Source organism: Vitis riparia, chromosome 19 (assembly GCF_004353265.1).
Source record: "Vitis riparia cultivar Riparia Gloire de Montpellier isolate 1030 chromosome 19, EGFV_Vit.rip_1.0, whole genome shotgun sequence".
In the NCBI taxonomy this organism is placed as follows: domain Eukaryota; kingdom Viridiplantae; phylum Streptophyta; class Magnoliopsida; order Vitales; family Vitaceae; genus Vitis; species Vitis riparia.
In genome coordinates, this window is record NC_048449.1 from 6,411,974 (window position 1) to 6,426,833 (window position 14,860).

Consider the following 14,860-nt stretch of genomic DNA (forward strand, 5'->3'; position numbering starts at 1 on the left):
TTAAAAATATCAATCAATTTATAAAACCCTCTAACACTATGTTTGATTTACGGATAGAATATCTTATGGATACAATATAAATATTTTATGAACATAATATTTTAAGTTAAAATATTCAATGAATATGTTATATTATTTATATTTATATTTAATTTGTAAACTAAATAAAAATAATAATATGATACATATTATTTTTATTATTTAAAATAAAAATTATATCACATTTAAATATTTTTTTTATTTTAAAAATGAAAATTTTGTTATAATAAACAATATTGATAATTAAAATTTTATTTTATAAAATGAGTATATTAAAAAAAAGAAAAAAAAAAAAAGAAAAAGGTGGATGCCATTTTTCATATTCCATTAACTAAATATGACAAATTCTCTTTAAAAACACAAATATTATAAGAAATTTGAAAAAAAAAAATCAAAATTTAGAGGTTAAAAGTGAAATTGTTAATTAAATGATATATGAATTATAAATATTTTATAATAAAAGTATTAATAGGATGATTTAAAAAAAAAAAAAATTATAGCGTTACTGTATATTAATAGTAAAGGGTATATTCCGAGAATACCAATTTGGCATATTCTTCAAAGATATAAAGGTTATAAAAAATTTGAAGAAAAAAAATTCAAACGTAAAACTAACATGAGAATCATAAAAAACACTAAACAATAACTCCTCAAATAAAATTTCATTGAAATTGCAAAAATCAATTTACAAAAGCTTCCAAATCCTCTTAAAAAACACTGAGGTTACGAGAAATTTGAAAAGTTTTTAGAGATTAAAAATGAAATTATTAATTAGATGATATATTAATTATAAATATTTTATAATATTAATAGGATAATTTTAAAAATAATAAAATATATAATATTAATAGGTTTTGTAACTTAATAATAAACAAATTATAAAATGGTATATTGAAATTAAAAAGTTAACATATGGAATATTTTTTATATGAAAAAATTCTTATGTCTCCGAAATCCTACAAATTACCTCAAAACACAATATTGCTATTTATTAAATTATATTTCCACAAATATTTTCTATATATGCCCATACAACTTTAAAACAATATTTGTCAGAAAACATAACAAAATGGGAATGAAAATTAATTTTTTTTTAAAAATTAGAACAATTCATAAATTTAATAAAAAGATATTTGGAATATTTGGTATCATCATCAATAACTAGGAGCCACAAAGAAAAATACAAATTACATGACAGGAGATCACATGAAAAAGCCAGACGGACGAAGGGAAGATCAGTCCAACGATGACACGTGTCCATCTCTAACTATTCTACACCCTTCATATCCTATCTTCTTGCACGTGTACTCCCTCACTTTTTCTGATATTTCCTTTCATTTCTTCTTAAATATTCACTCCACGACTCACTTCTATCTCTCACAGAAAATCCTAGAAGAAAACGGCGTCGTTTCAGTTTCCGGCTATGGCAACCCTCACCTCCTCCCTCTGCTCCAAGCCTAAAGCCTCCGTTTTCGATCCACACAAGTCCTCTTTCCATGGCGTCCCTATCGCCACCCAGGCCCGCCTGAGCCCGGTGAAATCCACGCCGGTGAATCTCGCCGTTACAGCCGCAGCGATGCCCTATGACCTCCGGTCGTTCAAGTTCGAACCCATCAAGGAGTCGATCGTCTCTCGCGAGATGACCCGCCGGTACATGATGGACATGATCACCTACGCGGACACTGACGTCGTTATCGTCGGCGCCGGCTCTGCTGGGCTGTCCTGCGCCTACGAGCTCAGCAAGAACCCCTCCGTACAGGTGGCGATCATTGAGCAATCCGTCAGCCCCGGCGGCGGCGCGTGGCTCGGGGGCCAGCTCTTCTCCTCCATGGTGGTCCGCAAGCCAGCACACCGCTTTCTCGATGAGCTCGGCCTAGAGTACGACGAGCAAGACAACTACGTGGTGATAAAGCACGCGGCTCTCTTCACATCCACCATCATGAGCAAGCTCTTGGCGAGGCCCAACGTGAAGCTCTTCAACGCGGTGGCAGCCGAGGATCTGATTATAAAGGAAGGGAAAGTTGGCGGGGTGGTGACCAACTGGGCTCTGGTGTCGATGAACCACGACACACAGTCGTGTATGGACCCGAACGTGATGGAGGCGAAGGTGGTGGTGAGCTCATGTGGACACGACGGGCCGTTCGGAGCCACCGGAGTGAAGAGGCTGAGGAGCGTTGGAATGATAGACAGCGTTCCGGGAATGAAGGCGCTAGACATGAACACGGCAGAGGATGAGATCGTGAGGCTCACCAGGGAGGTGGTGCCGGGAATGATCGTCACCGGAATGGAAGTTGCAGAGATTGATGGCTCCCCAAGGATGGTAATTTTCTTCTTTCTCACTACTTGTTTTTAGTACTTTTTGTTTCTTGAAAAGATTGTTTGGACAAAAGATCATTAGATATATTTGAAATTTTAAAATTTTACTTTTGAAAAAAAATTTAGTTTTTTTTTTTTTTTGATGATTTAATAGTTTGTTTTAAATTCAAGATCTTTAAGAAAAATGGAAAACTTTTCCATTTAAACAAATGATGGGCTTTTTGATCCGAATTTAAGGCCCTGTTTGGAGTTTGTTTATTGATAAAAAGAAGTTTTAATTTTGGTATGACCGTATGAGATGTAAAACATTAAACCCATAAAAGCGAATAACATTTTCTCCATATATGGCGATTGGTAATGCAGGGACCGACATTCGGAGCGATGATGATATCAGGGCAGAAGGCAGCTCACTTGGCCTTGAAGTCTCTGGGGCTGCCCAACGCTCTGGACGGCACATACATCGGAAACCTCCATCCCGAGCTGGTCTTGGCCGCTGCCGCCGATGCTGCTGAGATTGCTGAGGCTTAATGGAAGGAGTAAACCAAAACAAAAAAACCCTGAAAATAATAGTCCTTTCAATGGGGAAGAATTCCATGGGGATTTTGTGATTAGGTAGGTGTTTGTTTTTTAATAACTTTCTCCTTAGGGTGTGTATTTCTCCCTTTTTCTTGCTTGAGGATTTGGTCGGAGCTTGGAACTTGGAACTTGGAAATTGGAGTGAAAATGGTAGTGGCATTTGGCTGTTGTGAGTCTTGTGACTAGTGACTTTTTTCTACTTTGAGATATCCTACTTTAATTATCGTGCTTTTGCTGTGCTGTCACGGGTACCTTTCAGATATGGCCTAGTAGTTAATATATATATATATATAGATAGATAGAAACACTTTCTACTACCCTCTCTGTGCTGTCACGGCCCACGGGTACCTTTCAGATATGGCCTAGTAGTTAATATATATATATATATATATATATAGAAACACTTTCTACACCCTCTCTAAAATAGGTAAATGATTATGGGCATTGATTGTTTTATTTACTTATCAATAGAAATTTTGAAAAAACAATGAAGATTATTAAAATCGGTTAAAAATATATTAAAATTATGATGAAATTTTAAAAATTGTGAAATATATATATATATATATATATGAAATTGTAAAAGTAAAAAAATTATAACAAAATGAATCTTTTTTGTTATTAAAAAAGAATTGCTTGATTTCTTTTTTAATTTTATTTTTTACAAATTTAATAAATTTAAATGATTTTTTTTCATTTTTCTTGAGGCCATTAGTTTAATTTTAACTCTCAGGACTCCAATATCTAGAAATAATTATTAATGCTTAATTCAATGACATCAACTCCCTGGATGTTATGATATTTAATGTTAAACATATTTTGTCCTAATAGAGAAACTTAATCCTTTGATCAATGAATGAATCATGGATGGTCTCAATATGGCAATATAATCCTCCATAGAAAGCCAAAATATTCCACAAACCCTTTGTTTAAACCTTCATTAACCTCTATATATTCTGCATTTGTTGTGGATAAGTTACAACTTAGACAAATTGAGTTGAGTTTGTAGTGGACTTGAACTTACCAAAATTATGAAACATTAAACTTGTTCAACCAAACAAACTTGAACTCTAATTCTAATTACTCGGGACAAGTCCAACTAATCTTACTTTTTCCAAACTTGAATCGGTTATATTAGATTTGGAGGGTGTTTGTTTTTTTTAGTTTTTTTATTGAAAATAATTTATTTTCAAATTTTAGGTTGTTTATTTGTTTTTGTTTTATGATTTATTATTAATTTTTTTATTGAAAAAAAAAATCAAAATATTTGATTTTTTCTAAATGAAAAAAGCAATATATTGATTTTTTTAACTTTTTAATATTTTATAGAAATAAAATATTACAAAAACAAATAACTTAATACTTAATACTATTAAACATTAAAGTTTTATTTAGAGTTAAGTAAAAAAAACAAACAACACCTTAGATTGATCAAATTGTATGAGCTAAAATTGGGTTAGGGTAACCCGACCACAATTTTTTTTAAAAAAAAAACTTTTTTTTTATATATATTTATGTGAAAATTTAAATAGTAAATGAGATTATATATTTACGATAATATTAAAAATGTAAAGAAATAATAATAAATTTATCTACCTTAAAAATGAAAAGCATTTATATAATTATAATTGCATTTTTCTTAAAAGTAACAAAAAAAAATTATTATAAAAGATAATAACATGAATATTACTATACAAGAAAATAAAATTATATATTTTATGGAAATTTTAAATAAAGTTTTGATTGCCTAAACCTTTGTTTGAGCTTAATTTGAATTAACATCAAGTTGAAAGCCCTCAACCTAACTTCAATCTAATTATTAAAAAAATTGTTCAAGCCCACCTAACTATCGGATGAGGTTCGGTTTCAAGCAATTTGCTCAAACTTAATCCTTAATGCCACTATCCAATTAATGACTCTACCAATAAAAATACTAATGACTTTACCAGATGACCTTAATATATGTTCATTCTATATCAAACAAAATTTCTCAATCACGATTAATTACAAAATATTTAAGAATTTATTTTATAACATTTAATATTGTTCTCGGGAGTCATCGTATACTTATCCATGATTATGACGCGAAAGTAAAACATTTTTTCAATTTATAAATTACACAACAATTGACATATCATCGCTATATAAATAAATGGAATAATAATTTTACAATTATATAATTATGAAACATAATTCAAATTTGAGTATGGTATATTAGCTTCTTTAAAGCAACAAAATCTTTACCTAATTTTCTCGTAGTATTGGGGACATATAATATGACAAAATGACAAACTAGACAAACCAATGCCAACGACGTCGTTTTACGAGGGTAAGCCATGAGTTTATGTTCGTCCTGTGTCCGAAGATTTTGCCATTTTCCTCGTTGACATCACCCGCGCAAAGGTACGTTTCCGAACCCACCTGCAACGCAACACAAAAATTCTGCATAATATCACAAAACCCTAATTTTCGGTTTGTTTCCAGAGAATCTGCAGGAAAAGAGAAGAGAAGGAAAAAAAATTTGTAATGTTGCACCAATTGCCACTCCAACGCTCAATCCTTTTTAGATTCCAAATTGTTATTTATTTATTTTTTTTCCATCTTTTCTTGGCACTCAAACAGAATTTATTGGTGCAGTCCAACCCTCTACGGAGGCAGATTGAATAGGACATCTGAATCCCTGGCTTCACTTTTGAGATTTTATCATAAACCCTAACCCTAGTGCTGTGCATGTGCTGTTTTTGTTTTGAAATTTGATTTGTTGATTGGACAACTGCTTAATTTAGGAGAGATGTGCATAATAGTTACACTAAACTGGTATAAGGGTTATTGATTCAATCAAAATTTGGTTTTGATCTGAAATTTGACTTTATTGTTTGTTTGGTGTGTTAGAATTCAATCAGAAATATATTTTCTATTCAATGAGAAAATGGGTGTGATTTGTTAGGAATGATTCTATCACTTGATTGAACTGGTGATCAAGTTGGATTTAAATTCTAAAAACAATCTCTATGCTCCCTTGTGTCTCTCTGCATATAATGAATTTTGTATTCATTGTAGGATAGTGGGCGGTGGCCTAAGATTGAAACAATGGAAGAGCTTTTTGTGTTTATACTTTCTATGCTTCTTGTCATTGCATTAATTCCGCTGTACTTATGGAAGAGGCGTCAAGATTCTCGATCATCTAATGAACATGAGGAAGAACATCAGGTGTGATTCTCTGTTTTCTTTTCTTTATTTCCCTTTTTAATGGAATTATTTTAAGTATTAGGTCCCTCATTCTTGCTGAAGATTTATTTTTTTACATATGTTTCAATTTTTTTGATTTCTCTATTGGATTTTAAGATTTTGATTATTGAATAATTTAGAAGGTAGGATCTTTGTATTTCTCATTTACCCTCTTGTTGGAATTAATTTTAGGTTCAACAAAGGGAAACTGTTGTACGGGCAACTGGTGCTCGTAGGATGCGTCGACGACCAGCCTCTGGTGCAAGCACATCATCGGCCCCAACAGCAACTGTAGAAGGTTAGTGGTGTGTAACTTGCTTTCTTTCTTTATTTTCGCCCTCATATTTTTCCTATGCAGTAATTTGCTCTTTTATTTTGGTCTTGATACCTGTTTATGTGAAACCTTTGTTCCTCCTAAGTTTCCATTGGTCTCAATGGTAGGTTAATAGTTCTTGAAAATTTATCTAGATAGGTATCTTATGGGTGAAGCTTGGAGAAAATATATGATATCTCTTCAGTTAAGTCAGGAAAAGTTATCTTGTTGCACTTTTGGAGTGCATCAGAGATATACTATTGTTTGCTCTTTTTGGGGTGACTTGGGTTCTTCCATTCTCGGTTAGAGAGACTCTACTTGGTTGGCATGGGTCCTTCATGGGCAAGAAGCGTAAAAAGGCACGGATGCTGGCTCCTTTATGTCTTTTTTGGGCAGTGTGGAAGAAAAGAAATAGGATAGCTTTCGACGATGAAGAGCTTTCAATTCATAGGATGAAGAATTCTTTTATGTGTAGTTTTTGGTCTTGGACTAAGTTGTATATAGATGATGGACCTTTACTTTTAATCAACTTTTTTGATTGGTTGGGTTCTAGGTGAGGGTGGGTGAGATTTTTTGTATCTCTTATTTTTTGTTGTTTTTTCATTTTGGCGCTTGCTGTCCTGTATGCTTTGGGCCTCTTTTTTCTTCATTTATGAAATTTACTCTTGCTTTTACTTATCAAAAAAATAAAACTATTGTTATGTTGAAGTCTTTAACTTTCTCAGGATCTAGTTTATTTTATTAAGTTGCAGGCTTGGAAAATTGGGTGACCTCATTAGTGCAACACATTTTTTTAGGACATGTTTTGTTAGTGCCACACGTTGTATTCTTGTGAATATAATGTACATTTTGCACAAGACTTATGATTTGGCCATCAGCAAATGATTTTTCTCGTCTCCTTTCATGATTGCTTGTCATCTTCTCATTTAGCAGAGGGATTCATTCAGGTTTCACTCCTCTTTGTTATCATGGATAGATATTACCTTTCCCAAATTTATTAATTGGCTAACAAACTAGGAAATTGACCTTCTTAATTTAGCATATGATTTTGTTTCTGATGAATGACAGTTATTTTACATTTGTCCAAATTTATGAGTTTCTTAAAAAGTGAGCATCTTTCTATATAAAAAATAATAATGATAATGATATTAATAGTGATGATAACAAAAAAGAGCTGTGAGAATCCAGTTTTAAGGTATAATGTTTTCCCAACATGGATTTTGCATTTTGGCATGTTCAAGTGAGCGTGTTAATCTAAAAATGGCAATTATCTTTGCTATGCACCTGGATCAAACTCTTCAACCAAAAGAGTAAAGTTCCTTATCTGTAATTCCAGAGCAGATTGATTTCTTCCTGGCATTGGAGCACCTTGGAGAGTATATATGGGCCAGCTGTCTTATGTTCACTTAAAACTTCTTGGCTCAAGCTCCACAACCCAGGAACTTTGCACCAAATTGTTGTCGCATCTTGCTTCATGAATGGGCCTCTGCAATTTTTGATGGGATTGGGAAAGTGTGCCTTACCACATTTTTTCTTTGAGTTGGTTTGGGGGAAGTTGAGATGGCATCCTGCTATCAACTTGGCTAACCTGCCTTTGGTGAATAACTAGCCTCAAATGAAGCAATATAATCAATTTTATGCAAAATATAACAAGTATGAGTTGAAAATACATCCTTAATCTGCCAGAGAAAATACCTTAGTCCACCTTACGTAATTTTTCTTTAAGGTGTTCCAGCTTCCTGATTCTTTACCTTATAAATTTATTAATTTTTTTTCTGTTGGATATGTTGGGTGTGTGGTTTTGTGGGGGGGGAGTTGGTTCGGGTGTGATAGGGAGAGGCAATATGTATATTTGTTGTTATATGGAATTTAACCTGGAGCCTTCCCATCCCTGCCCCAACCCCTCTCCTGCACAATCCCTTGTCACTAGTCTTAAGGGCATCTACATTCTCTTACAGTAGTAAAAGAATGTGAATTGGCTGTATATTAGACCCCACTATTGCTCCATCCTCCTTATCTGTGCACAATTTGGGTGCATTAAGGTTAGATGGTTTTACTGTTTTTACCAGTTCAAAGATACGTCTTTCTGTCTTCTGCCATAGCAAGTGAAGTGACTATCTGAAAGTGTGACAGAAACCGTTGATGAAAGTGATGAGGATGTTGCTGTTGATGAGTATGAAGGTAAACATTCAAAGAAAAGAGAGAGGAAACGCCAAGAGCGGGAAGCACAGCGACAGGTTTCTTCTTTTTGTTTTTCCTTTCATTTTTAATTAGTTTCAATTATGCTTTCACCATATTTCTAAGTGTAATGAGGTTCTGAATGTCAGCAACTGCATGTCTGTGAAACAAATTTTTTAACCAAACCCCAGTTCTCTTGCAATACATGCTTCTATAACCTATAGTTTTCCTACATGATCCTTGTGATTTTTGTTCTTATTCTTTTCCTGGTTTTGAAGCTTTAGTAATTTGCAACTCTATGTTCTGATTTGTGATCTTGAAGGCCGACGAAGCTGCACGTGAGTCAAGGCTAACAAAACAAGACAGATATGCAGAAATGAGGAGGAGGAAGGATGAGGAGCGCGAAGCAAAGGAGCGCCAGCTTGTGAGTTTGTCTTCTTTGCTTTTCTAGTTCAGGAATATACTTTCTTGTGTTCCCTTCCTAAGAATTTCAACATGGTTTATTCAGGAAGAAGAAGCTAAAGCTCAAAAGGCCAAGGAGGATGAAGCAGCTGCATTGGAGTTTGAGAAGTGGAAAGGAGATTTTTCTGTTGATGCAGAAGGTACAACAGAAAATGAAATGCAAGATGGAAATCAGGGGTTGCTTGTGGATTTTGTGGAATACATAAAGGTGTTATTTTTGTCCCTGTGCTACTTAGATTCTTTTTGTAGGGTTCTTTCTTATATTTCATAACAAGGTCATGATTGGAAAATTGGATGCACATTGAAACCAATTACAGGAGTCGTCTTTAGTCAGTCAATATATTTTTTTTAACAGTAAAGTTTAATCTTCTAGTCTGAGTGATTGGACATTAATTTCGAAGTTTGACGAATTGAACATGAATTTTGAAGCTTGAGTAATTCAACATTTTTATCTAATTTTTTTTTGAGTGCATCTGCTAGCTTATGCAAAAAATTATACGGGCACTGGCCAATGGGTATGTCTAGAGGATAATTAGAGTAAAGGCTGTAATGGTGCTGATATTTTTATGCGATCATGCAGAAACAGAAATGCGTGCCCTTGGAAGATCTTGCTGCAGAATTTAAGTTGCGAACTCAGGTATTCCCTGCACCTACTCTTTGTAACACATACACATACTCTCACATATACATACACATGGTGGTGCAGTAATAGGTGAGGTGATTGACAATAAATATATAAAATAAACGTGTTATGCTCAATCATCTGAGCCTAGTTTAACTGTAATCTAGGAGATGGGGATTGGTTATGTCGGTTTAGGATAGTATCCCATTATTTGGTTTTATGTATGACATATTTATGTTGCTTCTTAATCAATGTCTACCCTGCTTTTATGCAGGACTGTATTAATCGGATAACCTCCCTGGAAAATATGGGTATGTACCATCTTTTGACATTCTTTGTATAGAATAGGACCTATTCTTTCAATCACTCAACATTGCATTCTTCCAAATTTTCTGGGTTGACATCCCAACATACACCACAATTTCTGCTTGCTAAGCAATTTATCAGTAAAAAAAATTCAACTTTAAATTCTTCAATGTCCTCTTTAGTTTTTTCTGTCCCTTCTGCCACATTCCACTTGCATAGCTCAAATCTCTTTGCCCATGCCCATTATTGATTGTTTCCTCTGAACACGACCTAGCTGTGTAAACCAATGCTTTATTGTCTTATTATTTGCTTCTGATAAATCCTGGTTTTTAGTGGGGTGGTCCTGGTTCTAATCTTTTATCTTTTGTAGTGTTGCCATTCATCTTGTTTAACATTCTTTTCTAGTATTGCATCACATATAGTGGTCGTATGTCACTCTGAAAATGCAGCTCTAGTTCCAACATCCAGTTTGAATCCCATTGGAAATATGATCATTGCTTTACCTTGATCAATGAAAAGTTGGTGTATTCTGCTATTCTTCTCTGGTTTTCCTTGATTTACAGTTCTTAGAAGCTCTGTGGTTTTTCCTTCCAACACTCAACATGAATTTGAATTATGCATCTAATCTAGTCAAGAATTTTACATCTAGATATGCAATGCTTAGTCTTGGGGAAGTAACTATGGATTTGTTCTCTGCATTAGGTCGACTCTCTGGTGTCATGGATGATAGAGGAAAATTCATATACATCTCACAAGAAGAAATGCATGCTGTTGCTGACTATATCAAGCGTCAGGGGCGGGTTAGCATCTCACACCTAGCTAGTAAGTCCAACCAGTTCATTGATTTGGAGCCAAAAGCACAGGTTGTTGATGATATCAGTGGTGTAGAGGAGATGGCTGTCACTTGACTCGGTATAGAACCCTAGTTTTATGTTGTAATACATACAGAAACAATATGCCAAGTGCATGATGTTGAATAGGAGCAGAATTTGAATCAATTTTGTATAGATGGATTCACATGATAAGCTTTAGAAAAAGGGTGTGAAGCTGTCACACATTTGCAGGCAATGGAATTTTGTAGATTGGGCATTTAAGCATATACGAGGAAATGTTCTTCTACCACCAGACTTTAATTTGGATTGGACAAGTTCTTATCCATCGCACATCCACCAAATAGATTAGTTGACACTTCCGTCAAGGAAAGCCAACTGCAGATCTTTCGGCGTTGGGAAAAGAAATGGTTCCATGCTCAAATAACAACGGTATAGGACATGATTATTTTAATTTGTTTTTCATAATTTAACATTCTTTTATTATTATTATTATTATCTATTTATTTATTTTTAAAAATTTTAATTTTAAAATTTTGAAATTTAATTAAATTATACAAGACGGATACTGAAAATTTCTTCCATACTTATTCCTATTCTCATTGTGTTGTCCCCATTCTTCTTTCCTTTTATCAAATGCAAACCCTAACATTGAACATTTGGCTCGTCTTAGATAATTTTAGTTCCCATTTTGCCACGAAGAAAGGGCAACAACAGCCAGCTATCCAAACCCAGTAAAGAGTGGTCTTACAAAATTCCAAACAACATCGTTTTAAAACCCTACCAACTTTCATAACAGCACGTAACGCCCTTCTAAATATCAACTAGTCTCTTGACTCTCCACTGTCCCTCCTCCGAATCCGCCGCTAAAACCAGAGGTAGAGGATCCTCATAAACCAGCATGCATTGTCTCTTATAAGTTATAACCCAGTCTATATGTCAGCTCAATTGGGATTTTCCTAACACCACTCCATTTTTCTCCTCCCACTTCTCATCTCTCCCAAGGTTTAGACAGAAAAATCTGGAGTATGAAAACAAAAACATGCATGAAGATACCATGGAATATTGTACTATTCTCTTGTGTATTACTCTTCTATATTTCTCCTAAGGTTCAAGTCTGTCGAGGACAAGACTACGATATCGACGCGCCACCACCTCTGCCACTGGAAGAAGAAGAATGCAACGGAATATTCCTGTCCTACACTTTTATATCGCGACAGAAGGCATTCCCACGACTGAAGAATGCATCAGCGCAGGCTTGGGCTTTTAAGTCCACCGCCACGGTGATGAATACAGGGTTCGATGAGTTGAAGGCATGGAAGATATTTATAGGGTTTCAGCATGAGGAGATATTGGTGAGTGCAGATGGGGCTGTTATAGCAGATGGGGATGATTTTCCGGCGGCGGTCGGGAACGGGACCTACTTGTCGGGGTATCCGCAGGCGGATTTGAAGACCTCTGTTGAGACTGCAAGTGATTTGAATCAGATGCAGGTGCAGATTCCGATGACTGGGACGCAGTTCGGGTTGAAGCCTCCGGCAGTTCCTATGCCAAGGACTATAAGGCTTGAAAATGATGGATATAAATGCCCTAATCCTACTCGTCGTGGTAAGTTTTGCTTGTTTTTCTTGCAGTGATTATCTAGATAACACCATTGCTGCCAAAGTTGTCCTAACATGGTGGTCATATGAAGTTCAATTCTTATAGCCAACAATTAATGGAAAAAAGGAAAAACTATGGAGGATTTTTTGAATTGCTGGTAGAATTTTTTGAGCTTTCATGCATGACTTGGTAAGCTAAATTGGCTTACTGAACTTGGTTTCATCTATTTTCTCTGACAGGGAGCTCAATGCATGTATGCTGTGCAAAGGATCCAAAATACAAGGCCAGAGAGGAAAAATCAACGAAGTTCTCGCCTCGACGGAACGGTGATCTCTCCTTCTCTTACGATGTCCTCCAAGCCTCGGACAGCAACTATCTTGCCCAAGTAACCATTGATAACAAAAACCCTATTGGCCGTCTGGACCATTGGAACTTAACTTGGGAGTGGATGAGAGGAGAGTTCATATACAACATGAGAGGAGCCTTCACTCGTAAAAAGGACAGCTCAGAATGCATATATGGGGAAGCCGGACAGTACTACAAAACCTTTGATTTCTCTGCTGTCATGAACTGTGAGAAAAGACCAGTCATTGTAGACCTGCCTGCTGATAGAGCAAAGGATGAGAAAGTTGGGAACTTACCATATTGCTGTAGAAATGGCAGTCTTCTACCGAGCACCATGGACGTGAGCAGATCAAGATCCGTTTTCCAATTACAAGTTTACAAGCTTCCACCTGACCTGAATCGAACCGCTCTTTTCCCACCCCAGAACTGGGAAGTTGACGGCGTTCTTAATCCACATTACAAGTGTGGCCCTCCTATTAGAGTAGACCCAACAGAATTTCCAGAACCGAGCGGCCTTCAGTCTACCGTTATAGCCGTGGCAAGTTGGCAAGTGGTCTGCAACATCACTCGCCCTCGAGCCAAGCATTCCAGATGTTGCGTTTCCTTTTCCGCCTTCTACAATGATTCCGTTGTGCCCTGCAACACCTGCGCTTGCGGCTGTGAGGAATCAGACACTTGCAGTGCGGACGCCAACCCTTTGCTCCTCCCTTCGGAGGCTCTGCTTGTGCCCTTTGACAATAGAACAGCCAGAGCAAAAGCTTGGGCTAAAGTTAAACACTATCCTGTTCCAGATCCATTGCCTTGTCCGGACAATTGTAGGGTTAGCATTAATTGGCACATCTATACTGATTACAGGACTGGATGGACCGCCCGGATTTCAATCTTCAATTGGGATGATGTGATTTTTGAGGACTGGTTTGGAGCAATTGTGATGGAGAAAACTTATCCTGGTTATGAAAATGTGTACTCATTCAATGGGACCAAGCTGCCACAGCTCAACAATACCATCTTCTTTGAAGGCTTACCAGGTCTGAACTACTTAATGGGAGAGACAAATGGGACTAACCCGAAACGTGATCCAAGAGTACCTGGAAAGCAGCAGTCAATAATTTCATTTACCAAGAAACAGACGCCGGGGATCAATTTAGCTAGAGGGGATGGATTTCCTTCACGGGTGTTCTTCAATGGGGAAGAATGCTCTCTTCCTGCACAGCTTCCCTTGCGAGGAGGGCAAAGTCGAACTCATGTCAGCTTCTTGCCAGTGGTTTTCCTCACAGTGGTAATTTGGGGTCTCCATTGAGAATCATTTGGGGCCTCCCATTGATTCTGTAAAGCCTGGGTTTAGTATTAGTGAATTTTGAAATGCAGAAAAAGGAAATTGTAACATATTCAAACAGATGTTATATTTATGTATCTAAGTATGCTGTAATATCTTATTCAGAGTGAATCGATTTTCTAATTAAAATTGAATGATTCTCCATTGATCTTTCTATCTCCTAGTAGGCTTTGGCCTTGCTTAGGATGTCTCAGTTTGCAGCTTTTGCGCATCTTCTGTGGTTTGTGAGTTTGTAAGTATGCCTACTTAGAAAAAAGAGGGTTTCAACTTGTGACATTCAAGTAATGAATCCAATGCTGAAGACTATTTTCAAGTGAAAGGGCCTCTATCATTTCTCATACCGGAGTGATTTCTCTAATGATTCAGCAATTAACATCTTAGCCTTTTCATGTATCCATATCATGCTGCCTAGCTGGTTTAATGCTTTTCTGATCCTTTTCTGACCAAACCCCAATGTTAGGATTGCTCAAATGGTTGCTAAACTTTATCCCTCGTTACTCGTACATTACAGGTCATATCAAGAAAATATTATGGAAGGATAGCAAGGGTTTGATGGAAACCATTACAATCATATCAGCAGCATGCTTGCCGTTTGGTGGCCAAGGAAACTGAGGAAGGAAAGTAACCAGTCAACAGCTGAATGATTGGCAGTTTGGTGACCGAGAAAACTGGGGAAAGGAGAGTACCCAATCAACTGCAGCATGATT

General features: G+C 36.0%; 3 protein-coding genes across 4 annotated transcripts; all 3 read left to right on the forward strand.

The window, feature by feature from the left end:
* The first annotated feature begins 1,402 nt into the window (after nucleotides 1-1,402).
* Nucleotides 1,403-3,163, forward strand: LOC117909200 (thiamine thiazole synthase 1, chloroplastic). Its single transcript, XM_034823128.1, has 2 exons — nucleotides 1,403-2,359; nucleotides 2,719-3,163. Exons 1-2 carry the CDS (start codon nucleotides 1,463-1,465, stop codon nucleotides 2,881-2,883), a joined length of 1,062 nt encoding a protein of 353 aa, XP_034679019.1. The 5' UTR covers nucleotides 1,403-1,462; the 3' UTR covers nucleotides 2,884-3,163.
* Nucleotides 3,164-5,280: 2,117 nt separating this feature from the next.
* LOC117909282 (DDRGK domain-containing protein 1) lies at nucleotides 5,281-11,137 on the forward strand. 2 transcript variants are annotated; one of them, XM_034823242.1, is made up of 9 exons: nucleotides 5,281-5,334; nucleotides 5,992-6,141; nucleotides 6,352-6,457; nucleotides 8,606-8,709; nucleotides 8,973-9,074; nucleotides 9,159-9,320; nucleotides 9,693-9,749; nucleotides 10,009-10,045; nucleotides 10,743-11,137. In XM_034823242.1, the coding sequence occupies exons 2-9, from the start codon at nucleotides 6,022-6,024 to the stop codon at nucleotides 10,946-10,948; spliced, it is 894 nt and encodes a 297-aa protein (XP_034679133.1). In that variant the 5' UTR covers nucleotides 5,281-5,334; nucleotides 5,992-6,021; the 3' UTR covers nucleotides 10,949-11,137. The 2 variants fall into 2 exon arrangements, with proteins under 2 accessions (XP_034679133.1, XP_034679132.1); XM_034823241.1 differs by lacking the exon at nucleotides 5,281-5,334 and adding an exon at nucleotides 5,369-5,454.
* A 110-nt stretch (nucleotides 11,138-11,247) lies between these two features.
* LOC117909281 (COBRA-like protein 10) lies at nucleotides 11,248-14,190 on the forward strand. The gene is made up of 3 exons (XM_034823240.1): nucleotides 11,248-11,302; nucleotides 11,876-12,478; nucleotides 12,712-14,190. The coding sequence occupies exons 1-3, from the start codon at nucleotides 11,278-11,280 to the stop codon at nucleotides 14,115-14,117; spliced, it is 2,034 nt and encodes a 677-aa protein (XP_034679131.1). The 5' UTR covers nucleotides 11,248-11,277; the 3' UTR covers nucleotides 14,118-14,190.
* Nucleotides 14,191-14,860: the final 670 nt, after the last annotated feature.

Excerpts from the sequence above, each read along its gene's own strand:
- LOC117909200 (XM_034823128.1), top strand. The coding sequence starts at position 1,463 with ATGGCAACCCTCACCTCCTCCCTCTGCTCCAAGCCTAAAGCCTCCGTT. Across the intron at positions 2,360-2,718 it reads TTGATGGCTCCCCAAGGATG|GGACCGACATTCGGAGCGAT; the intron begins GTAATTTTCTTC and ends TTGGTAATGCAG.
- LOC117909282 (XM_034823242.1), top strand. The coding sequence starts at position 6,022 with ATGGAAGAGCTTTTTGTGTTTATACTTTCTATGCTTCTTGTCATTGCA. Across the intron at positions 6,142-6,351 it reads AACATGAGGAAGAACATCAG|GTTCAACAAAGGGAAACTGT; the intron begins GTGTGATTCTCT and ends AATTAATTTTAG. Across the intron at positions 8,710-8,972 it reads AGCGGGAAGCACAGCGACAG|GCCGACGAAGCTGCACGTGA; the intron begins GTTTCTTCTTTT and ends GTGATCTTGAAG.
- LOC117909281 (XM_034823240.1), top strand. The coding sequence starts at position 11,278 with ATGGTTCCATGCTCAAATAACAACG. Across the intron at positions 11,303-11,875 it reads TCCATGCTCAAATAACAACG|GTTTAGACAGAAAAATCTGG; the intron begins GTATAGGACATG and ends ATCTCTCCCAAG. Across the intron at positions 12,479-12,711 it reads CCCTAATCCTACTCGTCGTG|GGAGCTCAATGCATGTATGC; the intron begins GTAAGTTTTGCT and ends TTTCTCTGACAG.